This window comes from Nanorana parkeri, unplaced genomic scaffold, assembly GCF_000935625.1.
Source record: "Nanorana parkeri isolate BGI_ZX_2015 unplaced genomic scaffold, ASM93562v1 scaffold2995, whole genome shotgun sequence".
In the NCBI taxonomy this organism is placed as follows: Eukaryota; Metazoa; Chordata; class Amphibia; order Anura; family Dicroglossidae; genus Nanorana; species Nanorana parkeri.
In genome coordinates, this window is record NW_017309263.1 from 54,875 (window position 1) to 75,499 (window position 20,625).

General features: G+C 43.3%; 1 protein-coding gene across 1 annotated transcript in view; it reads left to right on the plus strand.

Annotated features, from left to right (window-relative positions):
- LOC108802630 (RE1-silencing transcription factor B-like) overlaps positions 1-19,182 on the plus strand; it is a 38,588-nt gene extending 19,406 nt beyond the window's left edge. The window contains exons 2-3 of the mRNA XM_018574487.1: positions 5,654-6,538; positions 19,094-19,182. Of these exons, the coding sequence (XP_018429989.1) occupies positions 5,662-6,538; positions 19,094-19,182 (966 nt within the window). The 5' untranslated portion in view covers positions 5,654-5,661. The remainder of the gene's footprint in view (positions 1-5,653; positions 6,539-19,093) is intronic.
- The last annotated feature ends 1,443 nt before the right edge of the window (positions 19,183-20,625 follow it).

The following is a 20,625-nucleotide window of genomic DNA, read 5'->3' on the forward strand; positions in this document are numbered from 1 at the left end:
CAAGCTGGCTATTGCACATGACCACTGTCTGCTGTCAATCAGCATGGGGGGGACCTGATAGAGAACTTTCTGCTTCAGGCCCCTCCTCTGCTGATTGACAGCAGGCAGTGGGCAGATGCAATAGCCAGCCTGCTATTGGCTATTGCAATTTGAAATATCCAATAGCAGGCTGGCTATGGCTCCCAGCATTAAAATAAAAAAGTTAAAAAAATTAAATTAAAAAGACAAAAAAAATGTAAAGGTTAAATAAAAAATAAAAATGCAAACAAATAATAAAAAATAAAGTTAAAAATAGGAAAAAACTTTTTTTGCTGTGTCATTTTAAATTTAAAAAAAATATTTTAATTATATTAATCTTCTGAACAACAGGAACAGACAGCAAAAGAACCGTGACCCTTCCCTATGCTATCCAAAACTAAAAAATTTAACTGTTTCGACTTACATACAAATTCAAGTTAAGTACAAACCTAAAGTCCCTATCTTGTATGTAACCCGGGGACCGCCTGTATCAGCTATTTGGGAATTTAAAATTACCCCTTCCTACGATACTCTATAGTCCGTAAATTATATCCCACTATTTCGACACTTAAAGAAAATGCTGATATCCTGGCTTCCTCATAAACTATCCTGGTTCGGCAAGATTTCGGCCCTCAAGATGTCTATACTACCCAAACTTCTGTATTATTTTAGAACACTACAGGTAGCCATCTCTTCCTTCGCTTTGCGTTCCATTCAGAGGAGTATCCTCCAGTTCATCTGGCACCCCCTCAAAGCTAGAGTGGCTCGCACTACTTTATATAAACATAAAAGAGATGGGGGTTTGGGTCTACCTAACATACTGTTGTACTATCAGGCCTCCCAACTCTTGCCTTTAATAACCCTACACCAAAAGTAATCTCCCCCTCTTTGGCTTATGTTGGAAATTCCGAACTGCTCCCCTGTGCCGTTATCGGTGTTGCCTTGGCTTCCGACTACTAAGAGGCCTAAAACCCTAAGCCCACTTATGTTACATTCGCTTAAATTGTGGGACTCTATTAAATACTCAGCTAATCTACTCTCCCCGTACTTTCCACTTCTTCCCTTGTTTGCCCGGCCACTGTTTCAGCCAGGAATGGATAGCCCCAACGCTTTTCAGTGGTGGATGAATAATGAATTTCATGTAGTATATGACCTGGTGCGATCCATTACCACACCCTCCTGGCTATATCTGCGGGAACATAAACGGATCTCGGAGACTGAACATTTCAGATACCTTCAACTCCACCTTACTGAAAAAGAAGAGACCCGAGTAACTTACTCGCATGTTTTGAACATATCTGCCTGCATTCCCCTGGGGGTCCGGACCTGGTGTCAGGGCCCATTCACACCATGTCCGGATCAGATGTGGTACGTTACATTTTTCTTACGCACCAAAAATGCATCCCAATGCATTTATATGTGATTTTTTTTTTTTTGGGCTCTGTTCACACCAGTCCGTTCCAGTGCAGGAAAAAAAAATGCTGCATGTCACATTTTTTCTGCACTGGAACGCAACAGTCACAAACGCACTGCACTGGAACGCAACAGAAGCTATGACATGGAGCAGGAAGTGATTAGTTTGCATAAAGACATTACCCCCCAAAAAACAAAAGAAAACGCACCGGAACGCATCACAAACGCACTGCACCGCTTTTGCAGAAACGTGTGCAGATCTGGTCTGGACATGGTGTGACAGGGCCCTCAATCTTATATTCCCAACTAAATAGACTGATCAGTCCTACCAATCTGCAACAATCGTGGACCCTGGAATCCTGGCGACAGATCTGGAAAAATATGGCCAAATGCTCTCTTAATGTTACAAACAGAGGTGGCATACAAAGTGGTCATGAGGTGGTATATGGTGCCAGCTAGGCTAGCCCGCCTATATCCTGCCTCCTTGGGAGATTATCGGGGATGCCAGGAACCTGGCAATATGGTACTTATCTGGTGGCAATGTCCAATTGCCACCCGATTCTGGATCAAGATATACAGGTTGATTACTACCTTGTTCCATACACATATTTCCAGGAACCTCCAACATGCTCTTTTCCATTTGCCCATCCCTGGGTTGAATAGCTCAAAGCGTGCTTTATCACACTTAATTTTTCTGGCAGCAAAACTCACCCTAGCGGGCAACTGGAAAAAGCAACAGATTTCGTATATGGAGTTTGCTCGTAGACTGGACAATATCATGTTGAACGACTGTCTAGCATTTTGGAGGATAAACAAGACAAGTTTCTGGGTACTTAGGAACCTGGGATCCTTCACCGCCACCCTGATATGGATATGACTAGTGTTTGGGGTATCTAAGGGCACTGAAAGGAATGGGCGGGCAGGGATCGATGGGAGTGTGGTGAGCTGACCTTCACAACATAAGAACCGATTGGTTGCTAAATGTAGTGGTAACCCTTTTATTCAACCAATCATGAGGATGTTGAGATTGTTCTATCCTATTTTCTTTCTTTAGTGCTCTGCAGTTAACCCCCTTTTGACCCTCCGTGCTGTTTTATCTCTGGTTCACCCTTGGATAATAATACCCATTTATAGGGCTTGACATATCCACTTGTCTGTGACGAGAAGACGGCGGAGCCCGACGAGCAGCTTCCCCGCCTGCCGTTGTAATTACACGGCCGGCTGGGAGCTTTACATTCAAGCGAGCGTCTCGAGTCTGTCGGTCCCGAGATCCGCTGTGCCCGATAGCAATAAAGTTGTGTAAAAAAAACAAAAAAAAAGTAATATAAAAATTAAAGAATCATTAAAAAATAAAGAAGCATTAAAACCGCCCCCCACATACACATGCAGATGTGCGCCTATGTGCGAAAACAACAATTACGCCAAACGACAGCAGGGTGGGCCCAGACGACCAGCTTCCCCGCCTGCCGTTGTAATTACACGGCCGGCTGGGAGCTTTACATTCAAGCGAGCGTCTCGAGTCTGTCGGTCCCGAGATCCGCTGTGCCCGATAGCAATAAAGTTGTGTAAAAAAAACAAAAAAAAAGTAATATAAAAATTAAAGAATCATTAAAAAATAAAGAAGCATTAAAACCGCCCCCCACATACACATGCAGATGTGCGCCTATGTGCGAAAACAACAATTACGCCTATTGTGCCGCACATGTTACATATAACCGCGAATGTTGGAGTGTGAGCAATAATTTTAGGGCCATTAATTACTGATAACACTAAACTGATGAGCGGTAACTAAACTGATCAGCAGTAAAAACTTTTGTGTTTTTTTTTTTTTTAATTTTACTGTACTTTTTTCATTATATAGTAAAAAATAACCCCCCGTGGTGATTTTATATACCACCAAAAGCTATCTGTCCCCAAAAAATGTTATAAATTGCAAGGCTATAGTCCGGTCATGCTGACTGGTGACCTGGTGACATTTATGACTGACTGGTGAGACACCCTAACATTTTTCAAGCCCTGCCCATTTAGCTATGCAGTATTATAGACCAACACTCCTAGGTTTATGGCTTTGGATAGCAATTGTACCCCTTGTGAGACGCTTCTATATATCAATTGCTGTATAATTTTTATCCTCCTTTTATGTTACTGTACTCTCTGAAATGTCAGAACCGTTCTCTAATGTTAACATTTTGACAAAACTTTAATAAAAATATTGCAACAGAAACAGTCCATGCCTGCACCAGGACTGTCTTCCAACAACTCTCCCAGCAAAGCATCTGTGGTCCAGACATTGTAGATAAGGTTTACGCAGCTTTGCAGCGCTGCCCCTAACCACAAACGTGTGCTAAGGCATTCTCCACAGTTCACCACAGCTGCCCCGTTGTTTAGGAGGTACTTCAGGCATCAACCACCACCTGTCTAGAACCTCAATTTACTGCTTGACTTTAGCCCTATTATTTGTTTATCTAACAGATAAGATTTGAAATAAAATAAAAGAATGTACGGTTAGAATTCTTTCCAATGAGTGCAGATATGTATATACATGCTTTTAATTTAGTGCTTTTACAAAATAAAAACCCCTATAAAGCATGGTTCAATTTGCTCCACAGGGGGGGAAAAATCCTTCCTGATCCCATAAGGCAATCGGATATTCCCTGGATCAACAATCTCTGATGCTTAACACTTTCGCTGCCAAGCCCTCGAACATTTTTCAAATCAGCTGGCCAAGCCTTTTTTTGCAATTTTTTCCTATTGATTTTCAACTGCTGCGTTGCTAGCGTTTGTAAAAGACCCCCCAAACCATATATTTTCTGAAAGCGCAGGCCCGGTAGAATAAAAAGATGGTGATACTAAATTTGTAGGCCCTGCGATAATTGCGCAAATGTTTCTAACATTAAAATTTAACCGGTAAAATTACACAATTCAATTGTTAAAACACGCCAAAATCAGTATCCGTGCACAAAACAATTATTTTCTGACTAAATCTAAAAGATAAAACTGTATTGAGTTAATAAATAAAAAATATTAGCAAATTTGTAATTGCGCCTTTTTGTGAAAAGGTAAAAAAAATTACGGTACGCAAAACTGTAAATAAGCAACTTATGTTAAAAAATAGTTTTCACTGTGGTGTTGTGATAAAATGATACAGGCGTATATTTATTGCAAACACAGACCCTAAAAGCGGGGGAACAAGAGCGGGGATCCATGGAGCCCGGTATTTTTGATTATAGCAGTCATTAGCGTCTTGTGAGCCGCTGATGACAGCTATTATTTTGAAGGGGACAGTCTGCTGAACAATTCTACTATTATTTTGAAGGGGACAGTCTGCTGAACAATTCTACTATAAGCTCATGGTCGCTAAAGCTATAGTAGAACTGTAAATGCCAGGTCCGTACGGCATACTGAGCTGGCCAGCCAGAAGCACTTTTGTAGCTCCGTATGCCGTACGTCCTTGGCAGCGAAAGGGTTAAAGTGACATTAAACCCTCAGATTTTTTAACATAAACCAATACTGTAATGTGTGCCTTACTGTAATCCATGGTTGTGTCCCTTCTCTTTGCTGCTCTTCCTTTTTAAATCCTCATGTCTTCTCATGCTTGGGGAGAACTTCCCTTTGCAGCTCAGGGCCTCTTCTTGTAGTGCTGGCTCAGGTTTCAAGCCTATACAAACGTATACACAGACACCGTGTATCCATTCCTGAGACAAGGCAGTCTGCTGCAAAACAGAAGTTCTGCAGAGCATGAGAACAGATACAGATTTAAAAGAAAGAGCAGCAAAGAGAAGGGAAACAACCATGGATTACAGTAAGGCACACATTACAGTATTGTTTTATGTTAAAAAATCTGAGGGTTTAATGTCCCTTTTAATATACTTATAGGAACTCGATATCCAGTAATATTCTTTGCATTAAGGAATACATCAAGACCTTTTTTCAAAACTGTTAACTGAGCTCGTTAGAACTAGCTCCTGGGGGAGTCTATTCCACATTTTCACAGCTCTAACTGTAAAGAATCCTTTCCGTATGCAAAGGTTAAACCTCTTTTGTGCTATAGGAATGGGAACATGTAACACAGATATAAAGTGGGTTTTATCCCAATTTGACTGCAAAGGTGGAAATGCTGAAATGCTGATTAACTGTAACTTATGCTACCATATACACATGCTTCTAAATTATTTGTGTATTTCTTTTGTTTGATTTTTTTTTTTCTGTCTTTTTTTTATAGCTCTCACTATGGCTACTCAAATGGTGAGCCAAGCTGGAAGCAGCAGCTTATTCTGTAACAGCAGCAGCTTTGGCATTGGGGACATGTATGGCTTACATGATCTTTCTAAAGCAGAAGTAGCGGCTCCTCGATTGATCATGCTAGCAAATGTTGCTCTTACTGGCGAAGTTAATAATGGCTGCTGTGATTATGCTTTGGAAGAGGACAAGCAAATGGCAGAACTGACCACTGTCTATGAAAATAGTTTTTCTGATAGTGAAGGGGAAAGAATGGAAGTGGAAGAATCGGTCATGGGGAGTGAGGCAGGCATCTTTGAGATAATGGAAGTTGAACGTCCTCAAATGCAAGAAGAGAACATATGTGACAATCTGACCCCTACTCCTGATGATCCTGTGGTAACTGAACCAGATAAAGATGTGGAGACTCCTCCAGTGGCTGATGAGAAAAACAAGAGCACCAAAAGCAAGCCTTTTCAGTGTAGACCGTGCCAATATAAGGCTGAATCAGAGGAAGAGTTTGTTCATCATATTAAGGACCACAGTGCAAAGAGATTTATTGATCATGACACACAGAAAAATACAAAGGAATCGGGATCTTGCTCATCAGAAGAGGTGGACACTTCAAAAGGACCTATCAGATGTGATCGATGTGGCTATAACACTAATCGAATTGATCACTATTTGGCACACTTGAAGCACCACAACAAAGCAGCTGAAAATGAAAGAGTTTACAAGTGCACCATATGTACATACACCACTGTCAGCGAATATCACTGGAAGAAACATCTCCGGAATCACTTTCCAAGAATTGTTTATACATGCTCACAATGCTCCTATTTTTCAGATCGTAAGAATAACTACATTCAGCATATACGAACACATACAGGTAACTTTTATCAGTGATTTTCCTGTCAAAGGTTCTACTGCTGTGCTCTGCAATGGTAAATCTATGTGTGAAAATAGTTCTTACTATGACTAAAATAGCCTCTGCTTATCTCTAGGAGTAGATGGGGTTTCCATTGGTTATAAGCAAAGTAACCCCTTTTTGACCCCATTTTATTTTTTTTATTGTTTTTAAGTTTATTCTCTACCTAGAGCTGTTTGTTAGAGTATTTAAGTCTGCTGTGGAATTGAAAGTTGTGCAAAGGGTATCAGAATATGGTTTTTAAACTTTACTCTAAACACCAATTAGAACAGTAAAGTATTAGTAAGACATGTTGAGGGGAATTCATCAAAATCTGGAGCAGTTGTCCAGGGAAACCAATCAGCTTCTCTGTTTTTAGTCTGTTCAGTTAAGATTTGAAAATGAAAGAGAGAAGCTGATTGGTTGTTATGCACAGCTGCTCCAGATTTTGCCTGCTCCAGTATTGATAAATTCTAGGGCTGGTAATGATTTAAATTTTCCTGTTCGATTTAATCGAATTTCTTTTTAATCGATTAATTATAACGCACATACAGATCCAACTACATTGGCCTATACACATACAGCACAGCAATGAAGTAATAAAATGAACTAGGATCACACTAATCCAGCACGTTATTAATCTCGCGTGCCCCACTCAATATGAGCAGATTAAACCTTTCCGGTAAAAAGTGTTTCTCTCCCGGGAGAGTTGGGATGTGTACTCACTGGGCCAAGCGGCTCCATCGGGTAACGAAGGGAAGGGGGAGGGCCAACCTGTATGTGTGGTCATAAAGAGTTATCAGTCTACCTGCAAATAAATGATCGGTGGCAGTCATTGAGGAAGTGCGAGCTGCAGCTTACTTTTTTTACAAAGACAGCAGGTAAGGTTCTGCACCTACCATCTGTGTCTTGGAGCTTTTTCTCTCTCTAAACAAGCTAATTATTGTTGCAATATTTCACAAGAGTAGTAGGTGGAAAACCAGAAGCATGGATATTAGGTGGGCATGGTAATCCTGTCTGCTCTTGCTTTAGAAATACAATATGGGGGGGTCATAGATTTTATACCCATAGTTATAATTTAAAGAAACTAGTTTAGCACAACAACATTCAGGCTTAGTTGACACCAGAAACTGCATCACAACTGCGTGCGCCTGCACAGTTGCACTACGATCCGTTTTGATGCGTTTCTGATGCGTTTTTGTTCTGCACTAGAAAATGCTAATTAGGAATGCAGGTCACTTCCTTTTCCTGCCAGAGCATTTCCTACGCTTGTTTTGTTCGTTTGGGAGCTCAGTCATGCTTTCTTTATATGTTTGAGCAAAAGTGGACTCGCCACATTGCTGTTTCTGTACCCTGTTCATCGCACCAAAATCAGGGTTTTCACAAATCTCCCTCCACTTGGTCATCTTCTGACGATTGTTTTTATATTGGGGATGTTTGCTGTCGTACAGCAGGGGACAGTCCCGCACAAATCTGATACATTCCTCAGCATCCACACCTTCCATCTCTGCTATTTCTCTCCACACTACAACCAGGAAGTCCCTGGATGATGACATTCAAATCTGAGTAATTTTTTTAATGCGTTTGCAATTAGTTCTGGTGCGTTTGCACAGCGTTTTGATGCAGTACTTTTTCTGACTGCAGTTGAACTGACTGCAATGGTGTGAATTAGGCACAAGAAAGGCCATAGGAAAGCATTGTGACATATTTTGACTGCAGCAATCAAAATAAAATGATTGCATCACAACTAGAGCTGCAAAAATTATTTGATTAAAATCGACTATGGAAAACGTTGTCAGCGTTTTCCATCGTCGATTCGTCGGCTAGAATTCAAATTTCCCGCACCCTGCTCACGCCACGCCCACCTCGGTTAAGCCACTCACGCCACGCCGCTTACGCCACACCCACCGCACACGCTGAGGACATGCGTCTGGCCCTCTCTTCCCGGTGAGCTTCCCGACTCGCTGCTGCCCGCCGACAACCAACAACGCCGCTGCCCGCCGAAAACACCGCCATTCAAGGTAAGTCGAGATCGGCCGGGAGCTTTTTAATGTTTTCTGTGTTTTTTTTTTGTTTTTTTTTTAAGCGTCACACTGCAGAACATTAGCAGCTATAGAGGATCACCAAATCCCCTCTATAGCTGGTGGTGTTCTCCATTGCGCTGTATAATTATTGCTGGGATTTGTAGTTCCTCTATAACTGGTCAGTGGTAATCTGCATTGCGCTGTATAATCATTATACAGCGCAATGGAGAATACCACCAGCTATAACAGGATGACATGGTGGGGGCACAAAGGATGACATGGTGGGGGCACAAAGGATGACATGGTGGGGGCACAAAGGATGACATGGTGGGGACAAAGGATGACATGATGGGCGCACAAAGGATGACATGATGGGCGCACACAGGATGACATGGTGGGGACACACAGGATGACATGGTAGTATAATGTACAATATTGCACATCACACTTTTTTTTTTTTACTTCCACCACGCCAAGCTTGCTCACGTGATGGACTACAATCTCAATAGAAACTAGTAGTCCGTCACTGGAGCCTTTTTTTTTTTTAACCGATTAATCGAACTTAATAATCGGCTAACTAATTGATTATGAAAATAATAGTTAGCTGCAGCCCTAATCACAACTGCATATGGTGTGAACTGGCACTGGCAGACACTTGTTGTTGTATACACATATACTGACTGGGAACATGGGGAGAAGGTGAGTTTTGTCCAGAGTTCTAAATACATAAAGCCCAACTCCAGCCAAAACCTTTTAGTTTTAGGGAGGGGTTAGACCAGGTAAGAGTATTTTACATGTTTCATTGACTCAATTTCCAAAAACGGCGAAGAGGATTTCCTCAAAGGTTTAGTTGTACACAATGGGAAAGACCTCAATAATACGGTTTGTCCCGTATCCCAGGAAGTGTGTGTGTATATAATATACATGGGTGTGGAAATTTTGGAAAAAACTACTTGTCCAAGGACTAAAGCGGGGGCCGAATCTACTTGTCCTTCATGACAATCTACTTGTCCTGATCCAAAAAAAATAATTTTAACCAAAACCCTGTTTAGCAGTGCCTAGAAGCGCTTCTCATTGGTCAGTGCCGTCAGGTGACCGCGTTGACCAACGAGTGCTTGCAATTTGCGAGCGAAATTCAGAATACCTGGAACAGGTACAGATAGTACACCCGTACAGGTGGAGGGGGAAGGACCGTTCGCCGAAAGGTAAGTATAGCGGGAGGGAGATTTGTGCGGCTAATTCCTTTTCCCCAAATTACTTGGGAAAGTGAATTTACCCTTTAGGGTGGGTGCAGACCTGCGGATTCCCGGGACGTGTGATCGTGTGCGGTAGCCTCCGCATGTAAGGGGTTACATCTGGGTGGCAATCGCTTAAAAAAGGGACATGTACCTATTTTCACGACATGCACCGCGCAGTGTTTTCAACCGTGATCGTGTGGGATCGCCCGGGCGTTATTGCTGGAGAAAAACGCGCAATCTGCCTGGCACGACTGGGGTGCTATTAGAAAATAATGGCACTGACAGCACGATCGGCGGTGGTGTGCGATTCCGTCACCACCCAGCCATCCGCTCGGTTTCATGCACGATGACCGGGCAGTCACAGATCGCACACCACCGCCAATCACGCTGGCAATGCCATTATTTTCTAATGGCACCCCAGTCGTGCCAGGCAGGTTCCGAGCGGTAGCACACAATCGCAGTTTATTCACATGCAGATGGGGCAGCGGGACTGGTTTTCATTTTTTATTTTGATTTATTTTATTTTTACATTTTTATTTAGTTACATTTAACTATTTATTACTTTATTTTTTAAAACTATTCTTTTTTTAGACTTAACTGTAGTGTTATCACACAGTGATAGCTTTTGGAGGTGACAGGTTCTCTTCATTGACCCTGTCACCTCCAACACAGGAGTTCTAGCACAGCTCACTAAAACAGCGAAAAAAACTACTTGCCCGGAACTACATGTCCCGGGCGTCAGGCGATACGAATTCCACACCCCTGAATATATTTTTGGGGAATTTATGAAATCTGGAGAAGTTCTATACTGCAACCAATCGGCTTCTCTTTCATTTTCAAATCTTAAACTAACAAACTGAAGAGAGAAGCTGATTGGTTGCCATGAGCAACTGCTCCAGATTCTGTCTGCTCCAGTTTTAATAAATTAGCCCTATCTATTTTCACTGCCTGCCTGGTGGTAACTCCCTTTGGGATTAAAGTGGTATTTAACTCTCAAACTTTTTTGAGTAGGACTGCAACTAACGATCATGTTCATAAGCAATTAGTTGGCCAATTAATTTTTTTGATTTTTAATCGGATTAAAAAAAAAAAAAAACATGTAATTTAAAATAAAATACAAAATGGAGTGTTACAAACATAAAGTTTATTTCAGAATAAAACTGCATGAACAATGATTTGCAATCGCACCGCACTGGAACGCAGGGCTTTGTTGTACCGCGCGCTCCAATGCAGGCGATTGCACTACTGCACAGCCACTCGAGATAATTTTTACAAAATGGCTCCCCCTCTACATTTAGCCCTGCTGCCTGCCCGCAGCAGGGCTAAATGTAGAACAAAACTACTTGCCCGGTGCCCGGAAGTGCATGTCCCTGGCGATAGGAATTCAACATCCCTGGACAGATTCAGGCAGTATCATTTTTTATTTTTTTTATTCTTGTTTCACAAGTAAATTTTTATTGTTTGAAAAGTTACAAATGCAAGTACACAGGCAGTGGACAAGTACTTGTGAACAATCATATGACAACCAAGACCTCATAACAGAGGGGAAAAACAAAGGGAATACCTTCAAGGGTAGACCAAAACTGTAGGTCTGAGCCTTGTTGCGAGAGACCCTGTTATTTTAGAGTATCTACATATCCTTCCGTCCCTCTGTCACTGGATATCGCATGATGATTACCTACATGCCACAGTTGGGTCGGATTAAAGGAGTGTCAGGTCTCAGTATTGTCGTTCGGTCAACTTGGCTCTTACCAATTGGGGGGAGGGGGTACTGAACAGGGAGGGTATTACCCAGTAAACAGTAAGTAGCGTAGGGGCTCGCCCGAGAATTGGGAAAGGCCATTTTGTAGGCGGGTATAATGGGATTAACGGGGAAGATGGACAAAACAGGGAAGAGTGGGAGTTGGTGAGCGTTATGGGAAAGAGATGAGATAAGGAAAGGGATAAGGGAAGTGAGCGTCGAGAAGGAAGGAAGGTCACGTCCAACCTCCCCTGAAGGAGAAGAAGAGGAGGAATGGATAGAAAGAAGGAATGGATATATAGAAGTTGGGGTACAGGGGTAGGAGAAGAAGGGTGTAGTCACCGCTGGAGAGCAGCGTACGTTGCCGAGTCCTTGAATAGGGTCCATGTTTTGAGACATCTGGTCATGTCATCTCTGCTGGAGTAGATAAGTTCTTCTATGGTTGATACGGTATGCACCCGAGAGAGCCATTCATGGATGGTTGGTGGATCTGGTGATTTCCAATGTCAAGGAATTACGTTTTTTGCTGCGTTAAGCAGATTGATTGTGAGGGATTTTTTGGAGATGCGGAGTGTTTCCTCAAAATGATCTAATAGAAGGCATGCTGGGGAGAATTCTATCTCCGTACCAGTTATGGTTCTAAGGATGTTATGGACCTCTTTCTAGAAAGGAGAGATTCGTGGGCATGTCCACCAGATATGGAGGAGTGTGCCTACGTCTTGGTTGCATCGCCAACATGTTTCAGGGACACTCGGGTATATACGATGAAGTAGGGCAGGGGTCTTATACCAACACGAGCGGAGTTTGTAATCGGTCTCCTGGATTTGAACGTTCATGGAGCCTCCTAATAACAAAGAGTCCATGCGTTTTCCAGTCTTGCATTGAGAGAGTAGTGGATAAATCGCGTTCCCACGCCTTCGTAGAGGGCGTTGGTGGGAGGGTATCGGAATCGTTCAGAAGAGAATAGATCTCTGAAATTGTATGTGTTACTCTCTGGGTAGAAGTGCATAGCTTCTCAAAAGGAGTTATAGAGCGAGAAAAGGAGTTTCTGTGTTTATGGGAGTTGAGGAAATGGCGGAGTTGCAGGTAAGACCACAGTGGAATGGGAGAAGAGGGGCACACCGTATTCAGGTCCGCTTGAGTCTTGAACGCTCCCTGTCGGTCAAAAAACATGTGAGCGGTCGGGGGACCAGTGGTGTAGGAAGGATTTGTGAAGGCCAGGGGGCAAGGCTAGGTTTAGGCGGACTGGCGTAAGAGGACCCGGGGTTGAAGAGAGTCGTTTTATGGGTGACAGTATCAAGGATACGCAAGGAGCCAACTATCATCGGGTGGTTTACCACCTGGGCCGGGAGATGGGGGCGTTGCAGCCAGGGCCAAGAGCCGATGGGGGTATCTGACTGGAGCAGTTCTATTCGGACCCAGTCTTTACAGGAGGCATGAACCGACCAATCTATGATGCGGTTCAGATGGCAAGCCCAATAGTATCGCTGTACGTGGGGAAGGCCGATGCCTCCTGAGCATTTGGAGCGGGTAAGAGTTTGGGTGCTAATCCGTGGGGTTCCATTGTTCCAGAGGAATAAGCGAAACATTGTATTGACGGAGGCGAAAAAGGCTTTGGGGAGGTGAAACCGCACAGTCTGGAACAGGTATAGAAGTCGTGGGAGACCAGTCATCATTAAGATGGCCGCTCTGCCAAACCAGGAGTAGAGCGGTTTAGTCTATTCCTTCAGATCCAATCTCAGTTGGGCAAGGTGGGAAACGAAATTAAGGGAATATAAATTATGCAAATTAGTAGGGATTCTGATACCGAGATATGTAATGGCCGTGTCCGCCCAGATAAATGGAAAGTGGGATTGACAAAAGTGGACCATATCGTCCGGAAGGGATATGTTGAGAGCCGAGGATTTAGAAAGATTGATTTTGAATGAGGATATCGTTTGCAAATTCTTGGAAAGCTCGTAGGAGATTGGGGAGGGAGATTCTCGGTTGGGTCAGGAAGAAGAGCAGGTCGTCTGCAAAAGCAGCCACCTTCGACTCCTTACCGGGTGTGGGAAATCCATGGATGTTTGGGTCAGCCCTGACTCTGCGGAGGAAGGGCTCCATTGCCAGCACAAAAAGCAGTGGAGACATCGGACACCCCTGTCTCGTACCATTGCAGATGGGGAAGGCATCCGACAGAGAGCCGTTCAATCGGATCCTGGCGATCGGATTGTGATATAGCAGGGTTATGTGATCTAGCAATCGGGAGCCCAAGCCTAAGTGTCGCAAAGAAGCAAACGGGTAATCCCATGCCACTCTGTCGAATGCCTTCTCCGCAGTTGTGGACAAAAGGAATCCAGCAAGTCCCCGACTCCTGAGCCAGTGATGGAGGCCGATAGCCTTAGAGGTGTTGTCTCTGGCTTCTCTCCCGGGGATGAACCCCGCCAGGCAGTATAATTTTTAATAGCTTAATTGCGCCATGTACAGATTATTATTGCCAAAACTGTGAAAAAAATGTTTTTTAAAAAATTTTTTAATGATACATAGCGCCGAAGCTTGCGCTATTTTTTTTTTTCCTTACCTTCCGTCCAGCTAAATTAGCTAAGCAGAGCAGAGAGATTGTTTGACACGTGCAGGAGGGGGGTGCAGGAGCTGTATGGGGAGCTGAACGGGTGTCAGATCGGAGCAACTGCTTCAACGTCAGAAGGAGGAGAGAGAGAACGTGAGAGCGACTCCAGTAACAAGCAACGAGCGGCTGAACTGACAGAAACAGGAGCGAGTGGGGGATTTGATTTGATTGGGCTGTGACAAGGTTTGGCTGCTGAGTGAAGAGGAGAAGGGGGAGTGATAACACATGCATGTGACTGGAGGACGCAGCGGCTGAGGGTGAGTGGATGATCTGAGAAAAAGAAAAACAAAAATTGTTGATGTTTGACTGCATTGAATTGAGCTAATTTGAATATAGTGCAATAAAGCCTCACTGAGTGTACTCTGTGTGAGCAGAAGGTGGATTTGCATTAGGGGCAGGCTGAGCAAAAGCTAAGTTGGGACTGAGTTTGACAGTGTTTTGAAAAGGGGACAGGCTACCTACCTGAACTACTTGAGGTTGTATAAGGAAAAAAGAAAATACATTGTGTTTATTTTTGTCTGTCTGTAAATCTATTGTCTGCAGTGTGTGCTCTATTTGTACTACATATAGAGTATACACTGCAGACAATAGATTTACATTTATCCCCTGCTAATATGAATGGATTAAATGATCCATAGTACATAATATGGTAGAACATAATATGTATTTGTACTATGGATCATTTAACCCATTCACTGTAGCTGTGTGAAAGCAAATACAAATGTTTTATTGTTCTAAAACAGTCTTAAATGAAAGTGGCCTAAAATCTACAAGCTCAACATATAGAGAGCTATTGCCTACGATATACTGCGAGCCCCGCAGCCAGGACGGATCCTGACAATACTGTCGTGATCCACCGAACTGCGTGAGTGACAGCTGGCTCTGCCCATCTAGAGGCAGAGCCAGCTGTGCCAGCCCGCTCCCCTGTTCGTTCCCCCACTCAGTGCTGGAGGATCGGAGAGGGGAATCCCTGCGAGGAGCGGTGACAGTCAGTCACCGCTCACTGCAGGGAGACGATCGGAAGGTGAGCAGATCCGTCTGCATGTTTCTGGTCACTTCCTGATCAATAGTGCCGACCTGTGACCGCTTCTTTGTCACAGGTCGGCTCTAACGATGAGGATGAGTGGAAATCACTCACCTCATAGTTCTCCTTTTTTTAAGTACATGGGATATATCGTTTTTTTTATTTTTAATTCACAGACATTTCTAAAATTCTGTTTTCACTTTGTCATTATGGGATACTGAGTGTAGATTAATGAGGAAAAAAAAATAATATAAAGGAGAACTTTGAGGTGATCATCCTCATAGTTATAGCCGACGTGTGACAATTAAACTTTCACAGATCGGCTCAATAGATCGGGAAGTGAGCGAACACATACCATCGCTCGCTCACTTCCCAATCTCCCTGCAGAGAGCCGTGACTGTCACTCACGGCTCCCTGCAGGGATTCCCCCCCTCCCTGCTCCGATCCTCCAGCGCTGACTGGAGGAACAAACGGGGGAGGGGCCGGTACATTTGGCTCTGCCTCTAATTAGGCAGAGTCCACTGTCCCTCACACAGCTGGGTGGATCTCAACATTAATGTCTGGATCCGTCTCGGTATACCGCAAGCTGTAGCTTGCAATATACTGAACTTTGGGTCACGGGAGGAGGCTAGTATATGTTCTCCAGTGACCCTTAAGAGAACTATGGGGGAAAACACTTAGCCCATAGTTCTCTTTTAAACAACTAATATCCGACTGCAACATAACAAAATTGAAAAAGTGAAGGGGGGTCTGAATACTTTCTGAATGCACTTTAAAACTCTGCAATTGGCAAAGTGTATGCTAATTGGAAAACCCAGCTTTGATTCAGTGAGTTGTGTGAAACCTCTGCAGAGACCACATCTTCCACACAGAGGACAAGGGTCTTCATCATGCTGATAGGGGGCGGCCTGGGGCTGCTTTCTAAAGAAAATGAACTGTAACTCTTTGCATACCTTTTTACATTTTGAATGCATTTAGTGAACTTATTTGGCTGTAAAATTGTTTCAAATACATCTATTTTTAGTACATCAATCTGTCTTTGTGTTGACTTGTCATCCCATGCACAGCAGAATTCAAAGGGAGGTCCAGCAGTGTAAGTTACCCAGAGCCCTACTATGTTGTGCAGTACTGTTAACACTGGAATGAAGAGCGACCACGGGCATGACAGTGATGATACAGAAAGGGCCGTTGCCCTCCTTGCACTGCAATGCGGCAAGGTGGTTGAATCACAAGTAGAGATAAACAAAGTGATTTAGGACAAATTAGTTTTGTTACAAAACTCGTTTTATCTGCACAGAAATGATTTTGAAAGTGAAACATTCTTAAGTGACCCTCGGCAAAAAAAAAAGCCTGTGCTGGCCGGCTGCAGTTTGTACAGATAGTACTCCTGCTGAGGTGGAAGGACTGTTCGCCGAAAGGTAAGTATAGCGGTAGAGGGGAGAGGGGGCCAGATCAGAGCGAGTAATTCTATTTTCTTAAATTACTTGGAAGGAAATGCACATTCTACGTGTTAGTGCTGCTGCCTGGCTACCACAATATGGCACACAGTGGCATGAGGGCTGCACTCACAGAATGCTCTACGCATTCATTTATTCGCATGCACATGGCAGGGCCGGCGGGGTTGGTTTTTTTTTTTTTACATTTTATCATTTTTTAACTTCATTTTATTTAATTTTTTTTATACTTGATCCCTTTTTAATTTTTTTTTTTTTTTTTTTTTACTTTTTTATTTTTTTTTTTTTTTTTTTTTACATTTTATTCTATTTTACGGTTTAATTTTTTTTCCCCCCACTTAACTTTATTGCTATTATACAGGGACTAACAAGCCCCTAAGTTATAGCGTTTGGAGGTGACAGGTTCTTTTATGGCACATACCGCCTCGTTATACATACGCTTGTATGTAAACAGGCATTGCTGCATGCTTTTAAATTTTGTCAGATCAAGAGAGCTCCCGGCCGGCCGCCGTGAGTACGAATTCCCCGAATTCCTTGTTTTTTTTTTAGTGGGTTCCTGCATTCCCCCCCTCCCCCCCTTGCACGGGTGCCTATATCCGCTAAGCAGCTGCTGTGGAGGCACCCGTGTGTGCTCGTTCACATCCGTGCCCGCAAGTGGCTTTGTGCGTTCATAGACGCACACAGCCCTGCGGCAGGTTACTGCCCTCAATCTCCTCCCACGCAACCAGGAAGTTCTGGACAGAGGATCACTGCGGGTGGGGACAGGGAGGCGAAAGGTACTGGGTGTGTTTTACCTTAATGCAGGCAATGCATTAAGGTAAAAAATGCTGAGCCTTTAGAACTATTTTAAGTCACGACCCAAAATTTACTTAATTTCCGAAACATAATTTATTCCACAAAACAACATGTGCAGTATTCCACAATGTATATATGAACATTTTAAACAGTTTCTTTGGTGAGGTAGTGTAATTTTAACTTAAAGTAACACTGCCACAACTGTGAAGCTGGGTAAAGTGGAGTTACAAAGTGGGTGCAGTGTTGGTGTTAGTGTACAGTGTGGGAGGAGTGGCAGCACATAGTGTATGGGCAATGTGGTGGGCTCACAGCGTGTACTCCAGCTACTACTCGCTGCCTGAAAGGCCTCTACAGCTGCACTTGTATCTGACTCAAATTCTAGAGAAGGTGTAGACGTACGCTTATGGACCTTTATTTTCCCAGTCACCAATCATAGTTGCAGTTTAGACCATAAAATCAAGCAAAGCTGCAGAGGGCTCCTCCCTGAATAAGGTAACAGAGGAGGCCACAGCTGATAAACCTAAGTTTTGAGAGTGTGTATTGTGACTTGAGTGTGACTCAGAGGACAACAATCCAGGCTGTTGGTGTCTGGTCACTATGGAGGGACACTGCAGGCCACCTAGGAATTGTTAGTGGATTGTGAGCTGGAGAGATGTTATTCAACCCGGACTATTTTCCTTGTGTTTGGGCGCCTACATGTAGTGCTGATTAACAGAGGGAACACCAGGTGCAAAACATGGGGTTCTCGCAAAGCAGCTGCTTGAGAGCATACCGTAGTTTATCAGGTCACTGTCCGAGTTAGCTGAGGTGAAAGGCTGTCTCTCTTTCAATAGAAGCAATGGTGGAAGCAGCTACCTTGTGCTGAAAAGGTGGGAACAGAGCACAGAGTGCATGCGCCCGACCCTCCAGTTAGTGACAGCCCTTGATTGTCCAGTGTGTTACCCCTTTCTATGGAAACAGTTGGGTGAAAAAAAATGTAAAAGTAATGGATCAAGGATATCAATAGATGTAGAAGTTTCCGATAGTCAGCCCACGTGGCATACTCCTAAAGCCTTCAGAGACTGGGCACACCAGAGGAAAGCCTTTCAGGTGCTGGGGTTTCTGTGCTCACTCAAATCATCTAGATGCAGGAAAGTTTGCAAATAAGCTCATTGGTACTGGTAAGCCAGCTTTCAAACATAATAGACCTCTCTTGTTGGATACCCAGAAGCTACTCAATTTTTAGAAATAAAGCAGGCCAAACCAAAAGGTGAAATAGTCCAAAGGTGCCTTTTGATTGTTCACAATTCTATCATGCAAAACAGCCAAAGCATTTTGGGGGCAACAACACAAATACAATAATGAATAAAAGCTTAATAATGATAAATGCATAGAAAAATTCAACAATGACTATGAAAAAAATATAAAAAAACAAGAAAACTTGTGTACCTGGGGGAAAAAAATTAGTGTAAATACTGTGAAATGAAGTAGAGAATATAGTATATTTTATTGTACCTTTTTATTTGCCTATTTAAAGGTAACTATTTTACTAATTTTACTTCTTTGTATAGTTATCCTTTTAGGTTTGTTTTTCTGTTGCTAGGCAGCTGCTACATCATATACAGTATTGTTTGCGGTTTTATGAGATTTCATTTTTTTTTTTTTTTGTCTTAGGAGAAAGACCTTACCAGTGTATAATGTGTCCATATTCCAGCTCCCAAAAAACCCATTTGACCAGGCATATGCGGACTCACTCAGGTTAGTTGCAGTGATTTATGTTGATAAATGGCATGTTTATTTTAATGGAAAGCAAAAAGCTTAAGGCAAAAACATTTATTTTAATGGAAAGCAAAAAGCTTAAGGCAAAAACATTTACTTAGGTGGAGACAAATTTAGGCTATACATGAAAACCTGCAGATGATCCATGCAACAGCATTTGTTGGCAAAACATTTTGTCTAACTTGACAAATCTGGAGTTCTATATTCTCATTGGGGGGGAATTTATCAAGGCACTTGCGACAGTTTTCTGTCCTATCTCATTAAATGACTTTTTTTCCTCCTTATTTGCGCCTCATTTATCAATGAAGCCCTGTTAATAAATGTCATTTTCGTGAGACAGCAGAAAACCTTCACAAAAATGTCATATGACTCTTCTAGACAGCGGTAACTGACTCCCCCAGCCGAAACTGTTGTGAATATCCCCACAATTCTGCTATACAGTTCTGCTATAAGCTCATGGTCGCTTTAGCGACCATGAACTTATAGCAGAACTGTTCCCCTGACTGTCCCTTTTCAAATAATAGCTGTCATCAGCGGCTGTCATTGCTTCGCCCCCCGTTTCCCCGTAGCCGCCTGTCATTCTTAGCCTGCTATTGGATATTTCTAATTGCAATAACCAATAGCAGGCTTTTAATTTGAGCCCGCCCACTGCCGGCTGTCAGTCGGGAACTAGTGGACCTGATGGAGAACTTCATCCCTCAGGTCCCTCCTCTGTAGAAAGTGGGCGTGTTCAATTGGCAGCCTACTATTGGATATGTAATTTCAAATTATCCAATAGCAGGCTGTAGATTGCGTTCCTCAATACAGTTCCTCAATACAGTCTGCTATAAGCTTATGGTCGCTTTAGCGACCATGAACTTATAGTAGAACTGTTCCCCTGACTGTCCCTTTTCAAATAATAGCTGTCAGCTAAAGTTAGCCGAGTTATTAACTAAAATTCTGGGCGCCCCCCTCTCCGCCGGCACCGCGGCCCATGGCCGCTGGCATATTCAGCTTCTGATCCCTGCCTGGAGCCGCTACAGGCAGGGATCTGTGTCTCAATGGATCCCCGCTGCTCTCCCCAACTTGTAGGGGCTGTGGCAGCAGGGATCTGATTCGAAATGGCCGGCGGGGGGGCGGAGGAACAAGCGGCTTGCAATTGCAGCCCAGCGGGAGGAGAGGGGAGCAGCCGCTTTCATCCTATCAGTTTCCGGGGATGACAGCGGCTATGTGCGTGGCCGAGCGGGGGATCGTTAAATATGAGTGATATTTAACGATCCTCTCGTGTGCAGAGCAAACACCTGAGTGATCGTCTGATCACTCCGGTGTTAGTACTATGTGTCCCCAGTTATTTACAATGTGTCCCCAGTATGAATGAACAGGATGTGATTTACACTTCCTGTTCATGTTTTCCTCAATGGGGAGAAGCACTCACTACAGGGGCTCCT